General features: G+C 55.3%; 1 protein-coding gene across 2 annotated transcripts in view; it reads left to right on the forward strand.

Annotated features, from left to right (window-relative positions):
- The first annotated feature begins 6,296 nt into the window (after nt 1–6,296).
- Nucleotides 6,297–18,822, forward strand: part of NPHP4 (nephrocystin 4) — a 31,583-nt gene continuing 19,057 nt past the window's right edge. Inside the window, exons 1-9 of one of the 2 annotated variants that reach the window (XM_084300048.1) lie at nt 6,297–6,309; nt 7,661–7,851; nt 8,876–9,028; nt 10,794–10,966; nt 11,272–11,336; nt 12,673–12,828; nt 14,556–14,692; nt 15,319–15,476; nt 15,561–15,681. In XM_084300048.1, the coding sequence (XP_084156174.1) occupies nt 7,681–7,851; nt 8,876–9,028; nt 10,794–10,966; nt 11,272–11,336; nt 12,673–12,828; nt 14,556–14,692; nt 15,319–15,476; nt 15,561–15,681 (1,134 nt within the window). In that variant the 5' untranslated portion in view covers nt 6,297–6,309; nt 7,661–7,680. The remainder of the gene's footprint in view (nt 6,310–7,660; nt 7,852–8,875; nt 9,029–10,793; nt 10,967–11,271; nt 11,337–12,672; nt 12,829–14,555; nt 14,693–15,318; nt 15,477–15,560; nt 15,682–18,822) is intronic. The other variant, XM_084300049.1, reaches the window with a different exon arrangement.

The raw sequence follows: 18,822 nt of genomic DNA on the forward strand, positions 1-18,822 counted from the left end.
TGTGTCTGCATGAGCACAGAGCACAGAGAGGCCAAAAACAGACCAAAAACTATTGCACAGCTTAGGAGCGGCTCTTTTCAGGCTTTCTGGATAATTCTGGTGAGCCAGCCCTGCTGCCTCTCAGCTGGGGCCCCCAGCCCCTCCCTTGGTGCCAGGCGCCCCCCAGCCCTGTTGGAGGAGCTCGGTGGGGCAGCACCGCCGATGCCAAAGGCTGCGCTCCCACCACAGCACCGTGGCAGCACTGAGCTGTAACCATGCTCATTGGGGAACCGCTGGCAGCCCTAAAATTTGGAAAGGGACATGAGGCCCAAAAGGTGGTGCAGGGTCTGCCCAGGTGGTGCACGGTGCCCCAGGGACCTGCCCCAGCTGCAAAGCAGAGCGGCGTGCCATGAGGGGCATGCACCGTGGGGCAACACGGCACGGCATGGCATGGCACGGCACAGCACGGCATGGCACAGCATGGCATGGCACAGCCCAGGGCAGCACCAATCCCCAGGTCAGGCAGCTCTGCCTGCCCACCAGCGCATCCCTCCAGGTGCTCGGAGCCAGAGGCGCTGCCCTAAGCCCCGTCCCTCCGGTGCCAGCACTGTCCCTGCAGGGAGCTCGGGACATCTCCTGCAGGTTCGGCTTCAGCGGGGCAAAACTCAGCACAAATTTCTGCAGGGTGATGCGTGGAAAGAGAAGAAAAAGAGTTTTCTTCTGTGCGGGATGCGCCTGGGGCCTGGGCATGAGGGATGCCCTGAACACTTTCTGCCACCCAGCTCCCGTCCCCGTCTCCATCCCCATCCCCAGCCCGTGCCAGCAGGATGGGTCGGGAGAGCGCAGCCGCTGAGATGCTGCAAGGATTTAGGGCCAAGGCGGCCCAGGGTTGGGGCTCTGATGGGCCACCCGGGTGCATGGTATGAAGGAGGCTTTAAGTCTCGTTCATTAGAGCGTTAATTGTCGAGATGTAACTGCATGGCTTTACCCTGGCCCTGCCCAGGTGTGGTGTGGACATGGGAACGCGCTGACTGAAGTCAAACTGCCCTGCAATGAGCTGTGGTGCTGAAACACCAAAGTGAGGGCCTGTGCTTACTTCTTGGCCAAAGGGTCTCCTTCGGGCAGAGCCACCACGTGAAGCCCGAGCACCCCAGCCAGCCCCGAGCACGGCCCCCTGAGCACCCCCAGCTCCGAAGCCGGTGGCAGCCCGGTGCATGGGGCAGGCAGAAACCTGGCACCTCTGCTTCCACCCAGACCTTCTCTGGTGGCAAAGCCAGCACGGGGCATCCTGCGACACCCTGCCCATCCATGGCCCTGATCTTGGTGGGGCACCACCGGGAGCCCCCCAGGCACAGACGCTTGGATTGATGCTTCCCCCTTCCCGGGCCCTTCCCCGCTGCAGCTGCCACTGCTTTGGCTGGGGCACGGCAGTCCCCAGGCTGAGCACCCTGACATGGGGTGGAAGGAGGGCTGCGGGACCCCCGCCATGCCCATGATCCAGCACAGCTCCCAGCCCTTTTGTGGGGGTGCAGTGCAACCACACAGAGACTCTCCCCACTCAAGGTGCCTGTCCTGGGATTTGTTTTTTTTCTCTCTCTTTCTTATTTTTTTTTCAGGGTTTGGTAAACAGCGTCCTCAGCGAATTCCCCCCCCCACAACGCGCTACGGAAAAGATGACTTCAGGACGATTAGTCATATTGCCCTACTGTGACTTGCAAATGCTTTGCTAGACCCAGCGCCCGCTGCCATCACCTCCTTCCTCATGCCCTGCACGTCCCCTGGCACTGCCAGGTCCCCGCGCCCTCCTGCAGGGCTGTGTGGGGCAGGACCCCCCCTGCCCGCACGGGACCCTGCAGAGCCCTGCAGGCTCCTTGCAGCATTCGGGTGCGTTTATAACCCGTTCATTTAATTACCAACAAAGCCACCCGGCAGGGGTCTAGCTGCAACACGTGAGGTCCCCTGCAATTTCACCGTGTGCTCTGAAGCACGGGCACCCGGCGCTTGCTGGGCGCCCGGAGTCGATGACAAACCCCAAAACCACAATGTGACACCCCCAGGGGGGGCTTCTTTCTTTTCGCATTCCCGGCGGCAAGCAGCAAGGTAACGCCGCCCGGCGCGCACCCGAGCACCCGCAAGCCCCCGGCCGCGCTCCTGCTGCACTGCGCCCCCGGGAGAGGCAGCCCCAGCCCGGCGCAATGGCACAGCGAAGGGCACCGGCACCCCGGAGCCGCGCACCTACCTCCGCTCCGCGGTCTGCAGGCACACAAAGCCAGCCTTCCCCTTCTCCCTTCCTCCCCCCTCCCCCCCTCCCCGAAAGTTTTTCTTCCTCGGCGGCGAAGATGTGCAGTTTGGGAGGAAAAAAGAGGAAAAAAAAAAAAAAAAAAAAAAAAAAAAGGGAGACGCAAATCAGCTGACGGCAGAGAGCAGCCTGGCAGAGATGGAGGCTCTGCAGATTTTGGAGAGCGGTGCCAGGTGCCGGTCCAGAGCGGCCGCGAGCACTCACGCGCGCTGGAGGCGGGCGCGGTGGGGGGTTATTTTTTTACCCCATTCCCCTCGGTTTCCCCCCCCAAAAAGCAGCCCTGGGAGCAGAGCCTCGTGCCCGCGGAAGCGCGCGGCGGGAGGCGGGGGAGCCCCAGCCAAGCGCGGCTGCAGCAAAGGCGTCCTCACCGCGCTCACATCCTGACTCGGCAAGTTTTGCGCCGCACCGTGCCGACGAGACGAGCCCTGGGCTCCCGTGCCCGCCGGATGCCGCCGGTGCCGGTGCCGGTGCCTCAACCGTGGCGCTGCCGCCGCTGCGGCCCCAGCCCCGCGCCCCCCGGGAGCGCAGGCGTGCGCAGAGCGAGCCCCGGCCGCGGCACAAAGGCAGGCTCGGTGCCGGGGCTGCTTGAGAGGGAGGGGAGCGGGATGTCTCCGCCACAGGATGCTTTTCAGTCCCGCTGGAGGCTTTTCTTAAGGAATAGAAGAAGAGGGAAGCGTCGTGCGGAGCAGGAGAGGGGCTGTGAGAGGCCAGGGTGCTGCTGGCCCCATGGGATGGGGGCGGTGGGGTCCCTTCTGGCCTCCGGAGCTGCGAATATCCAAGGATAACAGCAGAGAATCAGGGGAGCTCTGTGCCAGGCACCAAGCAGGACTTGCACCAACCGAGGCAGTGGCCGGTTTGTGTCCCACCACTGCTTTGGAGCTGAGAACAGCAGCAGCACACAGAAACCTGGGATGCCACCAGCACCACAGCCGATGGGGAGTGGGACGGCGTGCCTGGCCGTGATGGGCAGGGGTCCCCTGCGATGCCCAGGGGTGCAGAGCTGCATTTTGGGAGCGCTGTGGTGCTGGGTTGCCTTCCAGCCTGAGCCCCACATGGCTCTGGGTGACCCTGGGCAGTTGGGCAGTGGCTGGTACCACACCACTTCATCCCGAGCTGTTGGATACCCTGGGCACCCAGCCTTCCTCCTTGGCACTGATAAATAATTTGTGTGTTTGTCTCTGCAGAGACACCAAGAGCTCCTGGTGTACGTTAAGAGACGTTTAATAACAACCTGTCTGGCAGTGGTTGCCACCTTTTAATTGACTTTTGCTTTTTTGGCATCTTGGAAGGTTCCTCCCCAAAACACGCAGCTTGGAGGCCAAGGAGACATCCGAGGAATTAGAGCAGGCTTGTCCCCAGTGCTGAAACACTGGAGTGACCAGAGCTGATCCTGCTGGAGGCTTGGTTTAACACGAGAAACAGGGGCCAAGTAAACAAAAAGGGTCAGGATTTGAGAAGCAGGCAGGTCACACAGTAGGTTATTTTTGTTTAAATCATGAAAACTGGGTGCTCCCTGGCACCCCCAGCGAGTGCTGACCACCGTGACTTGCGGGGCGTGTGGTGCCGAGTGCCGCAGCACAGCTGCGCTCCCAGCACCCGGGCGGATCTGGGATTGCAGCTCAGGAAAAATGGGGAAAGACATCTGCCTCAGGAGTCCCAAAATAGCCAGGAATTGAGCCTGCATGCAAATTTTGTTCTGACTGTAACCACACTTGCCTGATGAAAAACCAAGCAAGTTTTGCGCGCAGACGCAGGCGCGCTCCTGCCGGTGGCGGGGCCACTTCCCAGTGCACCAGGACTAACAGGACCAACACATGCAGGGGCAGCTCCAGAAGACTGTCCTCTTCTGCAAAACCAGCTCACGAGTGTGCTGGCCAGCACAAAAACACTTGGAAAAAAAAGGAAAAAAAAATAAAATAAAAGACAAGCCAAGATTTATTGAGGGTGCCGAGCACTGCAAGCACCCCTTGCCGAGCTACAGGATTTCGGGCAGCAGGGTGTGGGACACAGGGCAGGAACCCAGCCCAGCCCTTCCACGAGAGCTTTGCAGCACCAGCCTGGCAGCTCTGCTTCTCCAGCAAGCTGTGTTCACCTGCACCAGGAGTTGTTCTGCTCCCTGTGCCACGTGCCTGGCCCACGAATCTGCAGACCAAGAGCGAGGAGATGGTGACGGTGCCTGGGGCACCTCGGCCCTGCTCCCTGCCTTATGAGGTTAAAAAAATAAATGTAAAAACCACTGCTCTCCTGTACCTTCTGCGAGCGGCTGCAAGCAGAGGCTTTTCTTGCGAACCAGCAGGAGAAGCATTGCATCCATGTATATGCAATTATTACATAATGCATGTACTCATTGCATACATGAATTTTCTATATGTTGGCCACCCCGTCTCTCTTGGCACTCACCCATGACAGGGAAATGTGGCTCGCAGCAGCGCAAGGTTTAGAAGCAACCTGCGATTTTGAAAGCCTGGCTTGATGCACTCGCATGCACAGCGCCAGGGGCAGTCCTGATTTCTCAAGGTTGACGTACGCGCTCCTCTCTTCTGCCAAAAGGCTTTTACCAGGACGGGAGCCCCAAAGAGCCTGCATGAAGCATCCCAAAGCGTCCGGGTTACACTCAATGGCAAAGACACCCGGCAAACCCCAGGGGCAAGCACAGCAGCGGGGATAAAGGTTCCTCTGTGCACGTCCCCTCACCTACATCATGGGGACACCTGCCTGGGAGCTCAGTCCTGCCGCTGCAGCTGGCCCCTGTGCCACAAAAGAGAGGATGTTCAGGGAGATATTTGGGAAATATTTGGGAAATATTTGCGCTTTTTGTTTGTTTTGCTCACTTCTTCAGCAGCAGTGACCTGGGCTTCAATGTCTCTGCCCCCCTGCAGCCGTACTTGCAGCACCAGGGAGCCACAAGGGAACGCGTGGGGGCTGTGGGGAGCTGCGGGAGCGCCCTGCCGGGCCCGGGGCCTTCAGGAGGGTTTCGGGGGCAGCTCCGTTGGGTGCGTGCAGCCCCCGGGGGTGCTGGTGCCGGGAACCGGGAACGCGCCCTGCTGGGGGCTGGCACCGACTTCACGGCTGGGAGGTATCGGGGTGAGGGCGGGCACGGCACGGCACGGCACGGTACGGCACAGAATGGCCCGGTACGGCTCCGGCACGGCACGGTACGGTTCAGGCACAGCACGGCACGGCTCGGCTTGGCACGGAAATGTACGGCACGGCATGGAACGGCACGGCACGGCTCGGTTCAGCCACTGTACAGGCACGGCACGGCTCGGTACGGCTCGGTACCGTACGGCACGGTTCAGGCACGGCTCGGCTCGGCTCGGCTCGGTTCATCTCGGCGCCCTCGTGGGGGGCAGGCCCCGCCCCGCCGCCGCCTATTGGCTGCGCCGCCTGCTCCTCCGGCCGCATGCAAATCGCGGCCGCCCCGCGCGGCGCCCATTGGCTACAAAAGGCGCGGCCCCGCCCCCGGCCCCTACCGGGCCGCCGGTAGCCGCCGGCCCCGCGCCGCTCCCGGGACCCCCGCGAGCCCCGTGCCTGCCGCCCCCAGCCCCGCAGCCCCCGGGCCCAGACCCCGCCGCCAGCCTCGGTGTCCCCCGGTGTCCCCCGGCGTCCCCCATCCCCGCGTCCCTCGGCTCCGGTCCCGGTCCCGGCCCGTTCCCCGCTCCCCGCTCCCGTCCCCGCTCACCGGCGCGGGCGCTGCGGCCGGAGCGAGCGGCGCGGAGCGGAGCCGGGGCCGAGCGGAGCCGAGCGGCGCCTCCCCCGCGGGGCGGCGCCCATCGCCCCAGTAACCCGACGCCGAGCGGGGCCCGACCACCCCCGGCACGGGGGGAGCCGCCGCTGCCGCCTCCCGCCTGGCCCCGGCCGCTCCGTTCCCCCCCCCCCTACCCCCACACCACCGCCCGGTGTTGGGATCGAGGCCTCTGCCCGGTACCGGGGGCTCGGGGGGCTCCGGGTTGCGGTGGGGAGGAGGGAGGGGGGCGGTGGCACCCCCCGGCCCCGCGGTGGTGGCGCCCGGGAAGATGGCGGCGGGGCCGGTGGGTGCCCGGGGGGTGCCCGGTGGGGCCCTGGGGTGGCGGGGGGCGTGCGGGGTGCAGGGGGTGGGTGTGAGTGTGTGTATAGGGGTGTGAGTACACGGCACGGGGGTGTAAGGACGCGGGGTGTGTGTAAGTACGTAGTATGGGGTGTGGGGTGCACGAGGTGGGTGTAAATACGTGGTGTAGGGGTGTGAGTACGCGGCACAGGGGTGTAAGTATGTGGTACAGGGGTGTGGGGTACACGGGGTGGGTGTAAGTGTGTGGTAAAGGGGTGTGAGTACACGGCATGGGGGTGTGAGTACATGAGGTGTGTGTAAGTATGTGGTGTAGGGGTGTAAGTATGTGGTATGGGGGTGTGGGGTGCACGGGGTGGGTGTAAGTATGTGGTATAGGGGTGTAGGTATGTGGTATAGGGGTGTGAGTACACGACACGGGTGTAAGTACATGAGGTGTGTGTAAATACATGGTATAGGGGTGTAAGTACATGGTATAGGGGTGTGGGGTACACAGGGTATGTGTAAGTATGTGGTATAGGGGTGTAAGGACACGGCATGGGGGTGTGTGGGGCACAGGGGTGCGTGTAAGTACATGGTGTATGTGTGGGGTACACAGGCGTGTAAGTGCACAGCACGGTGTGTAATTACATGGCACAGGTATGTGTGTAAGGACACGGCGTGGTGCATGTGATAGATGGCACAGGGGTGTAAGTGCACAGCATCATGCGTGTGGTACAAGGCACAGTGTGTGGTAGGTGGCCTAGGTGTGTGTGATGCACGGTGTGGGGTTTAAGGACATGGTGTTGTGGCAGTGATACACGCGTGGTAAGTACACGGCGTGGTGTGTAAGTACCTGGCACACGTGTGTATTTGCACGCTGAGCTCTATGGTCCAACCTCTGCACTTCCAGTGCCGTGCATGCATGTGCTATGTGTGCTCTGTGTGCTGGGGCATCCAGCCCTGGTGTTTTCCCCTGCTCCTGCTCTGCTCCATCCCCACTTTTCCATCCCCTGCCATGGGGCAGAGCCCCTGGCCTGGGTGCGTGGCAGCGTGGGGCAGGGGGAGCACTGTGGGACTGCAGGGCCGCCAGCAGCAGCTCCCTGTACCCTTGGGTGACCTTCGGTGGCTCCTGAGCCATACTTCTGGCTCTGCAGGACTCCTGCTCGTCTCTCCAAAGGGAAGGCCACCGTGTCCGCCATCTGAGGGTGGCGGAGAGCCCAGGAATTTTATAAAACACGCAGGATTGGGAGCGTACATCTGTGCTGCTCTGCCACTTACGAGTGTTTTTCCGTATGCCAGCTTTCGTGTGCCATCTTCTGCGCGTGCGCTCCCCTGAACCAGGCTTTCTTTTCCAGATGAACGTTCTCTGTAGCAGATGCCTAGAGGAAGAGGTGACCTTCTGAGCATCAAGATGAGCGAGTGGGAAAGGATTTTTCTGCAAAACCTCGCTGTTCCTCCCCACTCCCAGCGGAGGCGGAATATCCCGAAGGAGTCAACGGCTTTTCAGTGCGTCCTGAAGTACATCGAGGGGACTGTTGTTACGCAGGTAAAGGAGTGCTCTGCTGGTGGCCTTGGGCTGGCTGAAAAAACAAAAGAGCACACACGCCCCAAAGCCTTTGCCGAAAAATGCCACGTTGGTTCAAAATCCTCCTGCGCACCCATTAGAAAAATGGGGCGCTGCTGCAAACTTGCAAGGGTGGAAATGCTCCAGATGAGATTCGCAGTAGTGGGGCTTGGGCAGGAGTTGCTGCTGTGCCCCCGGATAGGCAGAGGCAGCCTGGTCTTGCCTGGTTTGTTCTTGATTGCCCGATCCTGTGCTTGCTGAAGAGACAAGGCCATGCACAAATTCATGTTTTGAGGTTGTTTTTTTTTTTTATAAAGATTTTAAAGGTAGGAACCGAGCTCAGAACTGAAAAACATTCTCATTTTCAGTACCGCTGCTCACAATATTGAGAATCAGAAATGACAAGCACAAAATGTGTCACTTCAACTTGGCCACGAAAGTCACTTAGTGCTTTACCGTCAGCATTTGCCTGCTGAGCCTTTGGTTTCTGCTCATCGTGGTGCCAACAGGAGGATTGCACTTGCTGTGTTTTCAGGCCACAGCTCAGAGAGATTGAGATTACAACAAAATTACTGTTTTTGGCAGGGGAGCTAACTGTAAATCTCCCAGTAACGTGAACTGGGGCCATATCTAAATTCCATGTGTTTTTGTCTGAGAGTTACAGTTTTACATGTAGGTTTTTAATGCAGGTAAACATTTTTACATTAAAATCTCTGGGTCACATTTTAGAAATACTTTATCACTTTGAGATGTTTAATACCATGTCCAGCTTTTGCTTGGCCTTTTTTAATCTCTTGCTTTAAAAAAGATGGCCCAGCTGGCTCTAGAACAGCAGTTTCTGCATGCAGGCAGAACGATGGCAGTCTGCGAAGGCACACTTTGGCCCCACACGTGCTTCTTCAGCATCATTTAGGAAGCAGGAGCTAGCTGTGCTTTTGTGCAGGGTGTTTTGCCTGTGTCTGGGGGCAGGGAGGGCACTGCTCCTGTTCTTCTCCGTGTGTTGCAGCAAGTGGCAGGCAGCTCAGTGGCCGTGGAGTTCCAGCTGCGCCTGTCCCTGTTCGATGTCACCTATCACCACTTCTTTGGCAAGACGTGGCGGAGCAGTGCCAGGACCCCACGCAGTGCCCCGCAGCAGCGCCCCAGGGTGGTGTTCAATGAGGTAGGGGGTGAGCACCCGTTCCTGGGTGGGCTGGGCTGCAGGAGAGGTGTTCAGCAGGGATTTAACCTGAGCCGTTTGTCTTTGCACCGGGGTGGAGCAGGAGAGTGTGCTGTTTTAAAATAGCATGAGCATTTTAAAATAGCATCTCCCAAGTGTTCATGGGCTCTGGTTCATTGTCTGTCTTATGCTGTGCTTATTTTCCCTGCTGAGCTTTTTCTGCAGCAGTTTATTTTACCACTGTTCTCTACATATGCATTTACTATAGGAAACAGCAACAAGAACCCCTTTTCCTTCTGGTGCTTCGTAATCTTTTGGCTAGGTACATCTCAGATGCTGTCCATTAAGGCGCAGTTATTAATCTTTTATGAACAATTTATTATTTTGGGAAGGTTCTGGCCTCCTGTGAGCTCAGGCTGGGCAGTGCTGTGGTAGCAGCCGGTGGCTCGTGCTGCTGCCTGCTGTGCCACTGTGCCAGCAGCAGAGTGCAGTGTTTGTTCAGACATGGGAAGGGACTGAGCAGCAGCACCAGCAGCAGCTCTGTTTTCATTACCTGGTATTAAACCTGCACAAAGCCATGCTTTTATCTGTCAGGATTATCAGCAAAACACAGCGTCTCCTGTCCTGCCTGCTACCCTGAGACAAAACCTTGCACAGGTCCTCGGGTGTGCAGCTGGCGGCACTGCTCCTGTTGCTGCTCTGCACAGCCAGGGGGGAGGCTGCAGATCCCAGCAGCACGGACATCGATTGCAGCTGAGATTTCATCTCCTTGGTCAGGACACTGTCTAATTATAACCTTTATTTCCACTTCAATCAATGCATTGCGCCGAGGATGAAGTTTAGCATAGATTAGAGCCGTGCTCCTTGATTTATTTAAATCGGGGATGGCATCTGAGGGACACTGGCATATGCATTTCTTCCTGGGGTGTTTGAATCATCACTCGACCTGTGCTTTTTGAATAGAGATGGAGGAAACTAAGGCACGGAGTGCTGCAAGGAGAGAGAACCAGTGCAGTGTTCCACGTGCTGTACAGCCTGTGCTTTGAGCACCATCCCCGTGACCGCAGCGTCACCAGGGGAGCGAGCTCAGCAGCAGGTCTCTGGGCAGGGCAAGTGTGTCCCCACGAGGATGGCAAACACGAGGTTACCTCTGCTGGGAGGAGGATTCGTGCTGCCTTGGTGTAGGGCTCAGCAGAGAAGGAAGCGTTATTGAGCCTGTTAGCTTTTAAGGAGGCAACTGTAAACTTATTTTAACAGTGGATTCACTTGAACGGCTTTTTTTCGTTGCAAGTTATGGCATCAGTCTCCTGCAGCCTGGCCACTTGTCAGCTGCTGGTGGTCATCGTTTCAGCATTTTGCAATAAAAGATAATAGAATAACGATTTATTTCTCGGGGATGATGTGATAATGTCTCTCTCTGTTATCCCTACCTGACAGTCTGTGATTACAGCAAATGTTTTCTCTGGGACACCGCGATAATGAGTTTTTAATAGAAAGATTAACCCCGCTGTAAATCCTGTCCCTGGGAGGTGACCTGTGTCCTGTCCCCTTCGCCCCTGCCCTGTGCTGTGCTGCTGGGGCTCGGGGGCTCCTGCAGCCCATGGCACACCCAGCCCGATGCTTTAGCCGGACCTGGCACCGTGCACATCCTGCAAAACAGGCATCGTTGTCTCCTCCTCCCTGTTCTCTCTGCAGTGCTCGCTGTGTGACATGTCCTTGCCAGCAGCTCTGAGATGCCTTCTCTCCTTCTTCCCTGTCTCTTCTCCAGGCCGTTTACTTCCACACCTCGCTGAACCACCCCAGCATCACGGCTGTGGTGGAGGTGGTGGCGACAGCCCAGACACCGGAGGGGCTCTCCCAGGATCTGTCGTGTGGCTTTGGGCTCATCCCCCTGTTCGACAGCAGGTGGGATCCCACGGACCTGGCCGCCAAGGACAGAGTGTAGGTACTGCCAGCCCCAGGGCGTGCCTGCACAGTGGGGCACGATTGCTTCTGGGGGGGAGAAAAGGTGGTCCCGGGGCTGCAGAGACTAACCTAGCTTTTAGAAAACAGAGTTTTGTTATTAGAAAATCAATGGTGGGGTTATTAAGTGATGCATATCTTTCTTGTACTGTTTTTATCATGTTAGAGAGTAGGAACTTCGGCTTCTTTTTTTTTTTTTTTTTTGAGCAGAAGAGTTGAAGGAAATGTGCTTCAGGATGAGTTTATGGAATGCTTCACGTTTGGTTCACGCTCTTTGGTTTCAGACTCAAGCTGTACCATGGGACACCGCGTGCCTTACTGCACCCACTTTTCCAGGACCCTGTAGAAAGTAAGCAGCAGCGAGATACTAGCATCACTCCTTTCTTTGCAGTTTTTGTTATCCAAATAGGTATCGTGCTTGTTTGCTGGAGGCAAAGGTGCATAGTCTGTGTCCTCGCAGTGCTAAGCAGAAGCGTGCCTTCTCCTTTCAAGCACTGGAGTTGCACGGTGGGTTTCAGTACCACAGTAAAAAAAAATTAAGAACATGAGTCAGATCTGATGAAAAAATAACTGTTTGTTTGAATATATGGTTATTATTTGGGCTCATTTTGAGAAGTGATCCCTATTGCGCAGAGAAAGCAAAGGAAATTTTGTACTGTTTTGGCACACTTCAGGGGAAATGGGTATAGAGGGGAAATGCTTTTCTAAGCAATGCAGTAGAAAGAAAATGTAAGGCTTGTGGGTTTCTGTTCCAAAAAGACGTGTTGGATTTGGAAGCTGATGGCTGCATTGTCCCAGGTGAGGCTCCCCAATGAAAGTCACCTTGTGCGAGATGCCTCTGTGTCTAGCAAAGCGGGGAGGTGTCCTTGTGCTGGAAATACACACGTGCCTGCTGGTGCTGAGATGCACTGATGAGTGATGGGGACAAATTCTGTGCTTACCCTGTACTGATGGTTATTAAAGATGTTTGAAAAATGGTGAATGCTACGCCCGTCCCTGACAGCCCATCGGAAAGCTTTCTGCTGTCGATACATTGCTTTTTGCCTGGAGAAGGCATCTTGGGTCTGGTGCTGTTGGAGAGGAATAATCTGCCTCTGAGTGATGTTCCTTCCCAAGCACTCAGGGTGTCAGCACAGTTGCTAGAAATAGTGTGTGTTCCTTCTAGCCAGAAAGGAAGAGCACCTCTGTTTTTTCCATTTGATGTGAAAATGGTTTAACTTCTTAAATCTGAGAAAATATTCATGTTTCTTAGCTGGAAAGCAGAGAAGTGTCTTAAGACTCTTCCGAAAACCCTGGGGCTGTGCCATGTTGATGTGCAGTGCTGGTGGGCAACATGTGCTTCCCAGCAACTCGGGAGTGAGTGGGTTGTGGCCAGAGGATGTGCTGTGCTGCCTGGGAACATGCACTGCCCATCAGAGAGCTCATGTTGGTTTGGTTTTCCCCATCTTGTACTCTTGCTGCCACAGACTCCCATAAATTCCCTGGCACAGGGTCATTTAGGGGAACAGGGAGTCCGTGTTCAGGAATGCGGTGTATTGTCAGCAGGAAAAACATTGACTTGTCAAATTCAGGTTTTGCTTTGTTCATGAAATGTGCCTTTATTGATAATTTTTTCAACTGACAGCAGCACTGTAAAGCTCTCTTCCCGTTGCTTTTGTCATTTCATAATGTTTTCTCCTATTTAGAGAACAAGTACATGACGATAATGGAGAACAGCCACCTGCAGTACACCCTGAAGCCCCACCCGCCCCTGGAGACGATATTTCACCTCCTGCCTGAAAACCTTCTGGTGTCTGGGCTGCAGAAAATCCCTGGCTTGCTCCCTGCACACGGAGACACGAGTAAGGGCCCCTTGAGTCCCTCTGCTGCGGGTATCAAACTGCAGCGTGACACAGCGCTGCTCGGGGCTGCTCCTGCAGTCCTGCTCGTGCACCTCTGCCTCCCCGGCTGTGAAATTGGGCCCCTGTGAGTGGCTCCAGTGTGTGCCTGTCGGAGCCAGGCTCCTGCTCCCTGCTGGCCTTCTCCTCTCACCCTGCTCTACTTGCAGGCAGCATTGATTCGTTTTAATTGTACAAACCAAACCTGCTGGCAGCCGGAGCAGGCAGGCATCCGTACCTCGCTGCTGCAGCATCCTGAGTCGTGCAGCAGTGATGTGCAAAAGTTATCGGTGGGGAAAAAAGTGACAAAGAAGAAAGGTTTGCAGTGAGCTTGGTTTGTGATTTAATCTGATTTCAAAGCCACATTGGATATTTTCTGCTTGAGCCCCAGTGGTGCCTGCTGATGTCCCTTCAGCGTGGTGCTGTGCATGTGCTGGCAGTGCAGGCTGCCTGCTGTGGGTGCCCAGCCTGGGGCTGGTTGTATTCTGAGTTCCCAGGGTCACCAACCAAGCTGGGTGGGTTGCAGGTGCCTATGGGAGGCTTTCCTCCTGCTGCAGGCTCAGTTTGTGTATTGGTGAAGGATCCACAGGTCCTACTGCTCTTCTTTGGCTTTACGATCTCTCTCCTGTGCTCAGGGTGTTAAAAACAGCCCCCAGAACACCAACGTGACCTGTGGGGCTCGTTCTCTCTGCTTTCCACTTGGACAGAAATGTCACGGACTTCTCTGGAACTCCCCTGTGGTGGAGAAGCAATCGTGGCATTTGTATCCAGTCCTGAAATATGTCTGCGTGGCTTCATTCTGCTCTCTTCTCTGTTAATTGCTTTGCTCCTGGGAAAATGCAAGGGATAAATAATGGTTGGTTTAATTAGAGTCATTCAGAAGGAGTCTTAGGAGAAGCCCGTGCAGCTTGTTTAAGATTGTCCTTGTTCGTGGTGGTGCTCTGGGTAGTTAGAGAGCTGGCAGGTCCAGAGGGATGAGCTTCTCCCACACGCAGCCCTCATAAATCTTGCCTTATGGATGCCAGCCTTGCAGTTCGGGTTGATCTGACTGAAATGACGTGATCTGGAAACTCAAAGAACAGAAAGACAGTACCATCAGTTTGGCAGAGGAATTATTCTCCAATTTACTGCATGGAAAACCCTGCTGTTAACCAGTTCTTGGGTTGCTTCAATTAAGGTTAAAGCTGTGCATAGTACAGCGAGGTCTCCGAAGCAGGTGGGTCCCTGGTGCTGCTGAGGGCCCTGCACGAGGCCGAACCTGGGGATGGCTGGAGGAGCCCTTAACCTCAGACTGGCAGCAGGATGAAACCCAGCAGCTCTGGCACTTGTTACACATCCCTGTGTCCCGTGGCAGGGGTCTGTGTGCATGGAGCCGTGTGTAGGTGCAGAGCAGCGGTCCCACCTCGTGGCTGGCAGAAGAAAACCTCTGGCACTGAAATCCCACCCAGCTTTCCTGGCTTGTGCTTGCCCATCAAAATGGGGCTTCACTGGCTGGGGACGCTACCCGTTCTGTTCATTTTTTTTGTTGAAAAGCCAGGGCTGTGTGGGCTCCTGCTGTGGGGTGCTGGGGGCACACTGCTGTCCTGCGCCTGTCCTGGTGCTGTTTGCTGCTCAGGTTTGGTCTGAGGGCTCCGAGCCAGCACTGCCCCTGGCTCTGCAGCGTTACCCACGGCCGGCCTCTTGTCTTGCAGGTGACTGCTTTCTGAAACCGCGGCTCATGAAGTCGGTCACCTGCTACCTGGACAAGCTCTCCATCAGGCTGTACCCTTCTCTGGAGAAATTCGAGGAGGAGCTGCTGGAGTTACTGAACAGTGACCGCTTGCTTAAGGTAGTGCCAGTATAATTACCCTGGGAGAAAGTACAGCAAATGAGCAATATGCCACTGCCGTGTTTTCAGCTAGAGAGGAAGCATTCGGATAAATTGCACTGGAGTGTTTGTTTTGCTTAGAATGTCCATTTTTTTCTGCTGTGAAAGCCTTTTTCTTGCTTTATCTTGTAGATTCTTTTGGATTAGTAGTACACAGGTGTTTTGTGTAGGTTTTATGTTGAATATCCAGACACTAATCAGCAGAATTTAGCTCAGCTCTGCTATGAAGAAGGCAAAGAAAAGGTTTGATGCTCATTCTCGTGAGCTTCCTTCTGTATCACAGTGCTGTGAGCAGGGAGGCCTCCTGCCAAGGCCTGCTTATTTGTCAGGCCTGCACTGGCTGCTGTAAAGATGTAACATGTTAATACCTAGAACTCACTGTGGGGCAGGTGCATTTCAGTCTGACCATACATTTTGTGCAGTTTTGGGTGCTGAGTGCCCCTGTGGCATCATGCACCGGGCCGTGCAGAGCCCCTCTTGGGGCTGGTTTCCCATGGCGATACAGGAGGTCTGTTCCTTGGGACCCGCTGTGGGTGCAGGGCCGCTGTCGGTCTGTCCCTGACCCCCTTGTCCCCCTGGTGCTGTAGGTGAGCACCCGGCCTGCTGGCAGCATGCTGTGGGTGCAGGAGCGGCGGCTGCGTGTCGGTGTCCACAACGGCCTGCGCTTCGTCCAGGCGCCGCAGGTGGCTGTGCTGCTGCCAACAGCAGATGTGGCCCGCGGCCGGCCCGACGGCCCCACAGCCAGGTAAGAGTTGCCCGTGTTCCCCTCCCTGTGCTGCCCATGGGGCTGCAGCCGAGCCTTCCTCCTCCTCCTCCTCTCTCTCCGCAGTGCCATGGGCCATGCCTTGCTGCTGAGGAGCCGCCTGCAGCTGAGCGAGATGGTTCCGCACCCAGCCTTCGGGGTCTGCTTCCAGCTGGAGTATGTCGTCTGCGCTGGGGCCAGCAGCAAGGTAGGGCAGGGGGGAGGATGGCTGTGCTGTGGTGTCCCTGTTATGAACACAAAGTCTGCCCCTGCTGATCCTCAGGTGCTATGGGGGCTGTGGTGGGGCCCCATGGGGTCAGTGCAGGCACCGGGGGGCTCCTCCAGCACGCGGCCCCATCCTGCCAGCTGGGATGTGGGGTGGTGGAAAGGGAGCCTCCGGGCAGCCTGAGCACGGGGCTCAGGAATGATCCTGAGCAACACATCCAGTAAGGGCTTGGGGAGGACAGGAAGGGTGATGGAGGTCCCACCATTGGGTAGAGAATGGTTCAGATAAACTGTATGCTGTGGCATCTCTGATAGAGGTTTTTTTGAATTTTATAAAGAGACACTCTTATAAATGGCATGAGCAATGTGATTTAGGTTGGGAAACAGATTTTTCTGATAGTATTAGAAAATTTTGCTGTCTTTAAAAGTGGTAGTTATGTTATTTTTCACTGCTTTCATCCTGTTGTAGCAATGTTATTCCTTATCTTTTAAAAAGAAAGCACAGTGTTTTCCACAGAAATGGTTAACGCTGCAGAACAGCATTATGTTGTGCCCTTGGGACTTGATTGACCTCAAAAATCAGAGAACCAAGGCTCAAAACACTTGTTATTTCTGTGAGCTATCTCTGGGACATGGGTTGTAGAGTTGCAGGATTTTCTGATTCAGAACTCCTGTTTCTGCAGGGTTTCAGGATTTTGTGCGTTTTCCTTCCTTATTGTAACACACTGCTGCCCTGTGATTATTTCTGAAAAATGAAGTGCTTTCTGTGAACCAGAACCATCGCAGGATCTTAGTGCTGGGTGAATTGCTTCTTCGCTTCCCCTTGCTTTTCCCCACCGTCCCTCTTTCCTGTGGCCCGCTCTGCTCACCCGTTAAATGCTCTAGGGGGAAACCCAGTCATTTGGCTTTTACCAATTCTTGTTGGCTAGTATCATGGATCTGCAGGTGAGGAACATCAGGGAGAAGAGAAAGCACTCCCAGTAAGGAAATATTTCCAACAGCAAATTTATTCATCTTGGTAAAACTGCTGGAAATATGAGTGCTAGCTAGGCACTGCTTTTCTCTGTGTAATTATTCAGTGCATCCTTGGCCTTCTCGGTTGGAAATGTGAGTAGCTGTGGTTTGTTGGTCTCTCAGCATCTTTTAGGATGAGCCCAGCCTTGGCCAGCTGTACTGGGCTTGCTGAAGGACCAGGGCTCTGCCTTGGTGCAGCTCCTCCTGGCACCAAAATGCCTCCAGGCAGCCCTTCTGCTGCACCCCTGCAGGCCAGCAGCGTTGGAGCCTCATCAGGCTTTCTTACAAGTGTGCCTCTTTCCATTAGTTCTAACGACTGCTGGGGATCTCTGCTGCCATCAAACTTAAATATCCACTTCTGCGTTTGAACAGTGGAAAACTTTGAGGTAGGGGGGGAAAATTGTTCCTGGTGGCACAGTGTCTTCCAGGATCAAACAATAGCTCCTTTTGTTGCTCGTGAAGGGTATCGAAAGAACTGCCTCGCTCTGTGGGAAGAGAGGCAAATATCTCCCATCAAAATGTCAGAGTGCTTTCTGCAGCACTATGTGTAATGTGTTGCAAATAGGCTTATTAAATCATTTTAATTATATGTTGTTAAATTTTTCCACTGTGTATATGTATATGGAGAAATTTAGCCTGCAGCAGTCCTGGAGTGTTCTGGCAAACCAATTTGGAAAATTTCAGCTTTTTTAATTTAAAAAGAGACTTTTCTTTAGAATTTAGCATTTATGCTGAAAAGAGATTAACCCCTCATGCTCTTTTTCCTCTCAAGTGCTGAGTTTTTTTTTTCTGGGAGCTGAAATCTGATGTTTTCAGGATCTTAAAACCATGAGAAATCTCTGTACTAACTGCGCTTGCAGAGATCATGCCCGCTAGTGTGAATTTACTGATGATTTGTAGGTTTTTTAGCTATATCATTCAGTGGAGGTGCTGACAGCCAGGCTGTGCCACGCGACTCCACGCAGATGGATGCTGCCCTTCGGTGGCTGAGTGAGCAGCAGCTCAGATGGGACGGGGATGGTCTGGCTGCGGGGACAGGAGGTCGCTGGGCCAGCAGGGAGCTCCTGGTGAGGCATGTCCCTGTCCCTTGGTGAGCAGGGCTGCGGGTGCACCTCCCCAGCGCTCCTCCAGAGCGCTCTCGCAGCCACGTGGCTGAATCGATAGCAATTGATTCGTTATGAGTCCCTAATTGTCCTGCTAAGATGGCAGGGAGAGGGTCGTTGGTAATGCAGTAAATGTCTTGTCTCGTTAGGGCTGTCCAGAACAAAACTGGGGAAAATGGATATTTCGAAAAGTGGCACGTGTGTGTGCCAGGATAAAGGGATTGGTATTGACTGGGGGAGGAGAAGCAGAGAGGAGCAGTGCCATCGGGAATCAGGTGTTGAATTCACCTCGCTTAAAAAGCTGGAACCTGAGGACCTGCAGAGACAGGGATCCAGGTGCTTGGCTGTGCCGTGGGCCCGTGGTGCTCACAGCCATGGGGCTGCTGGCCCTGGGCATGCATCCGCCCCTGCTCCCTCTGCCCTTCCTGTGTGTGCTTAATCCCTGAGCTGATTGCGGTGCCATAATTAGCAGCCGGCAGGGAGCTGCAGGAGGGACTTCAGGTGGAGAGCTGCAAGTTCGGTTTGGTGCCTTTCTGTCCATTTCCCTCGGTTTCAGGGGAGGCTGCTGAGGCGTTGGGGTAAGTGGGAGCCTGCGGCCTCTGCCTTGCATGGGTTTCCTGGCTTTGAGGAGCAAATGGTCAAAAATCCATCATTTAGTGCAGCAATTGATGGGAGAGGGCCACAGTGTAATGGGCGCCGTGTCCTTGTTGTGGAGATCTGCTTACCTGCTGCACAGGGCCGAGTTCCCATCTCGTGGGGCGTTGTCCTGGTTGTTATGGCAGTGCTGGTGATAAATTCCTAGTCAAGGCTGCTAGCCCTTGTGTTTATCTTGCTGGGCTGAAAATGTTCATCTGGAGGCAGACAGTGGCCAAGGAAAAGACTTGCTGCAGAAAAGCAGGGGTGGCGTTGTCTTTATTTATCCCAGCCTACATGGGCTAAATATATACAGAGGACGAAAAAGCTCTAGTATTTTTGAAAAGCATTTTATTGTTTTGCTGATCCATAAT

The sequence above is a fragment of the Netta rufina genome (assembly GCF_964035555.1).
Source record: "Netta rufina genome assembly, chromosome: 22".
NCBI classification, from domain to species: domain Eukaryota; kingdom Metazoa; phylum Chordata; class Aves; order Anseriformes; family Anatidae; genus Netta; species Netta rufina.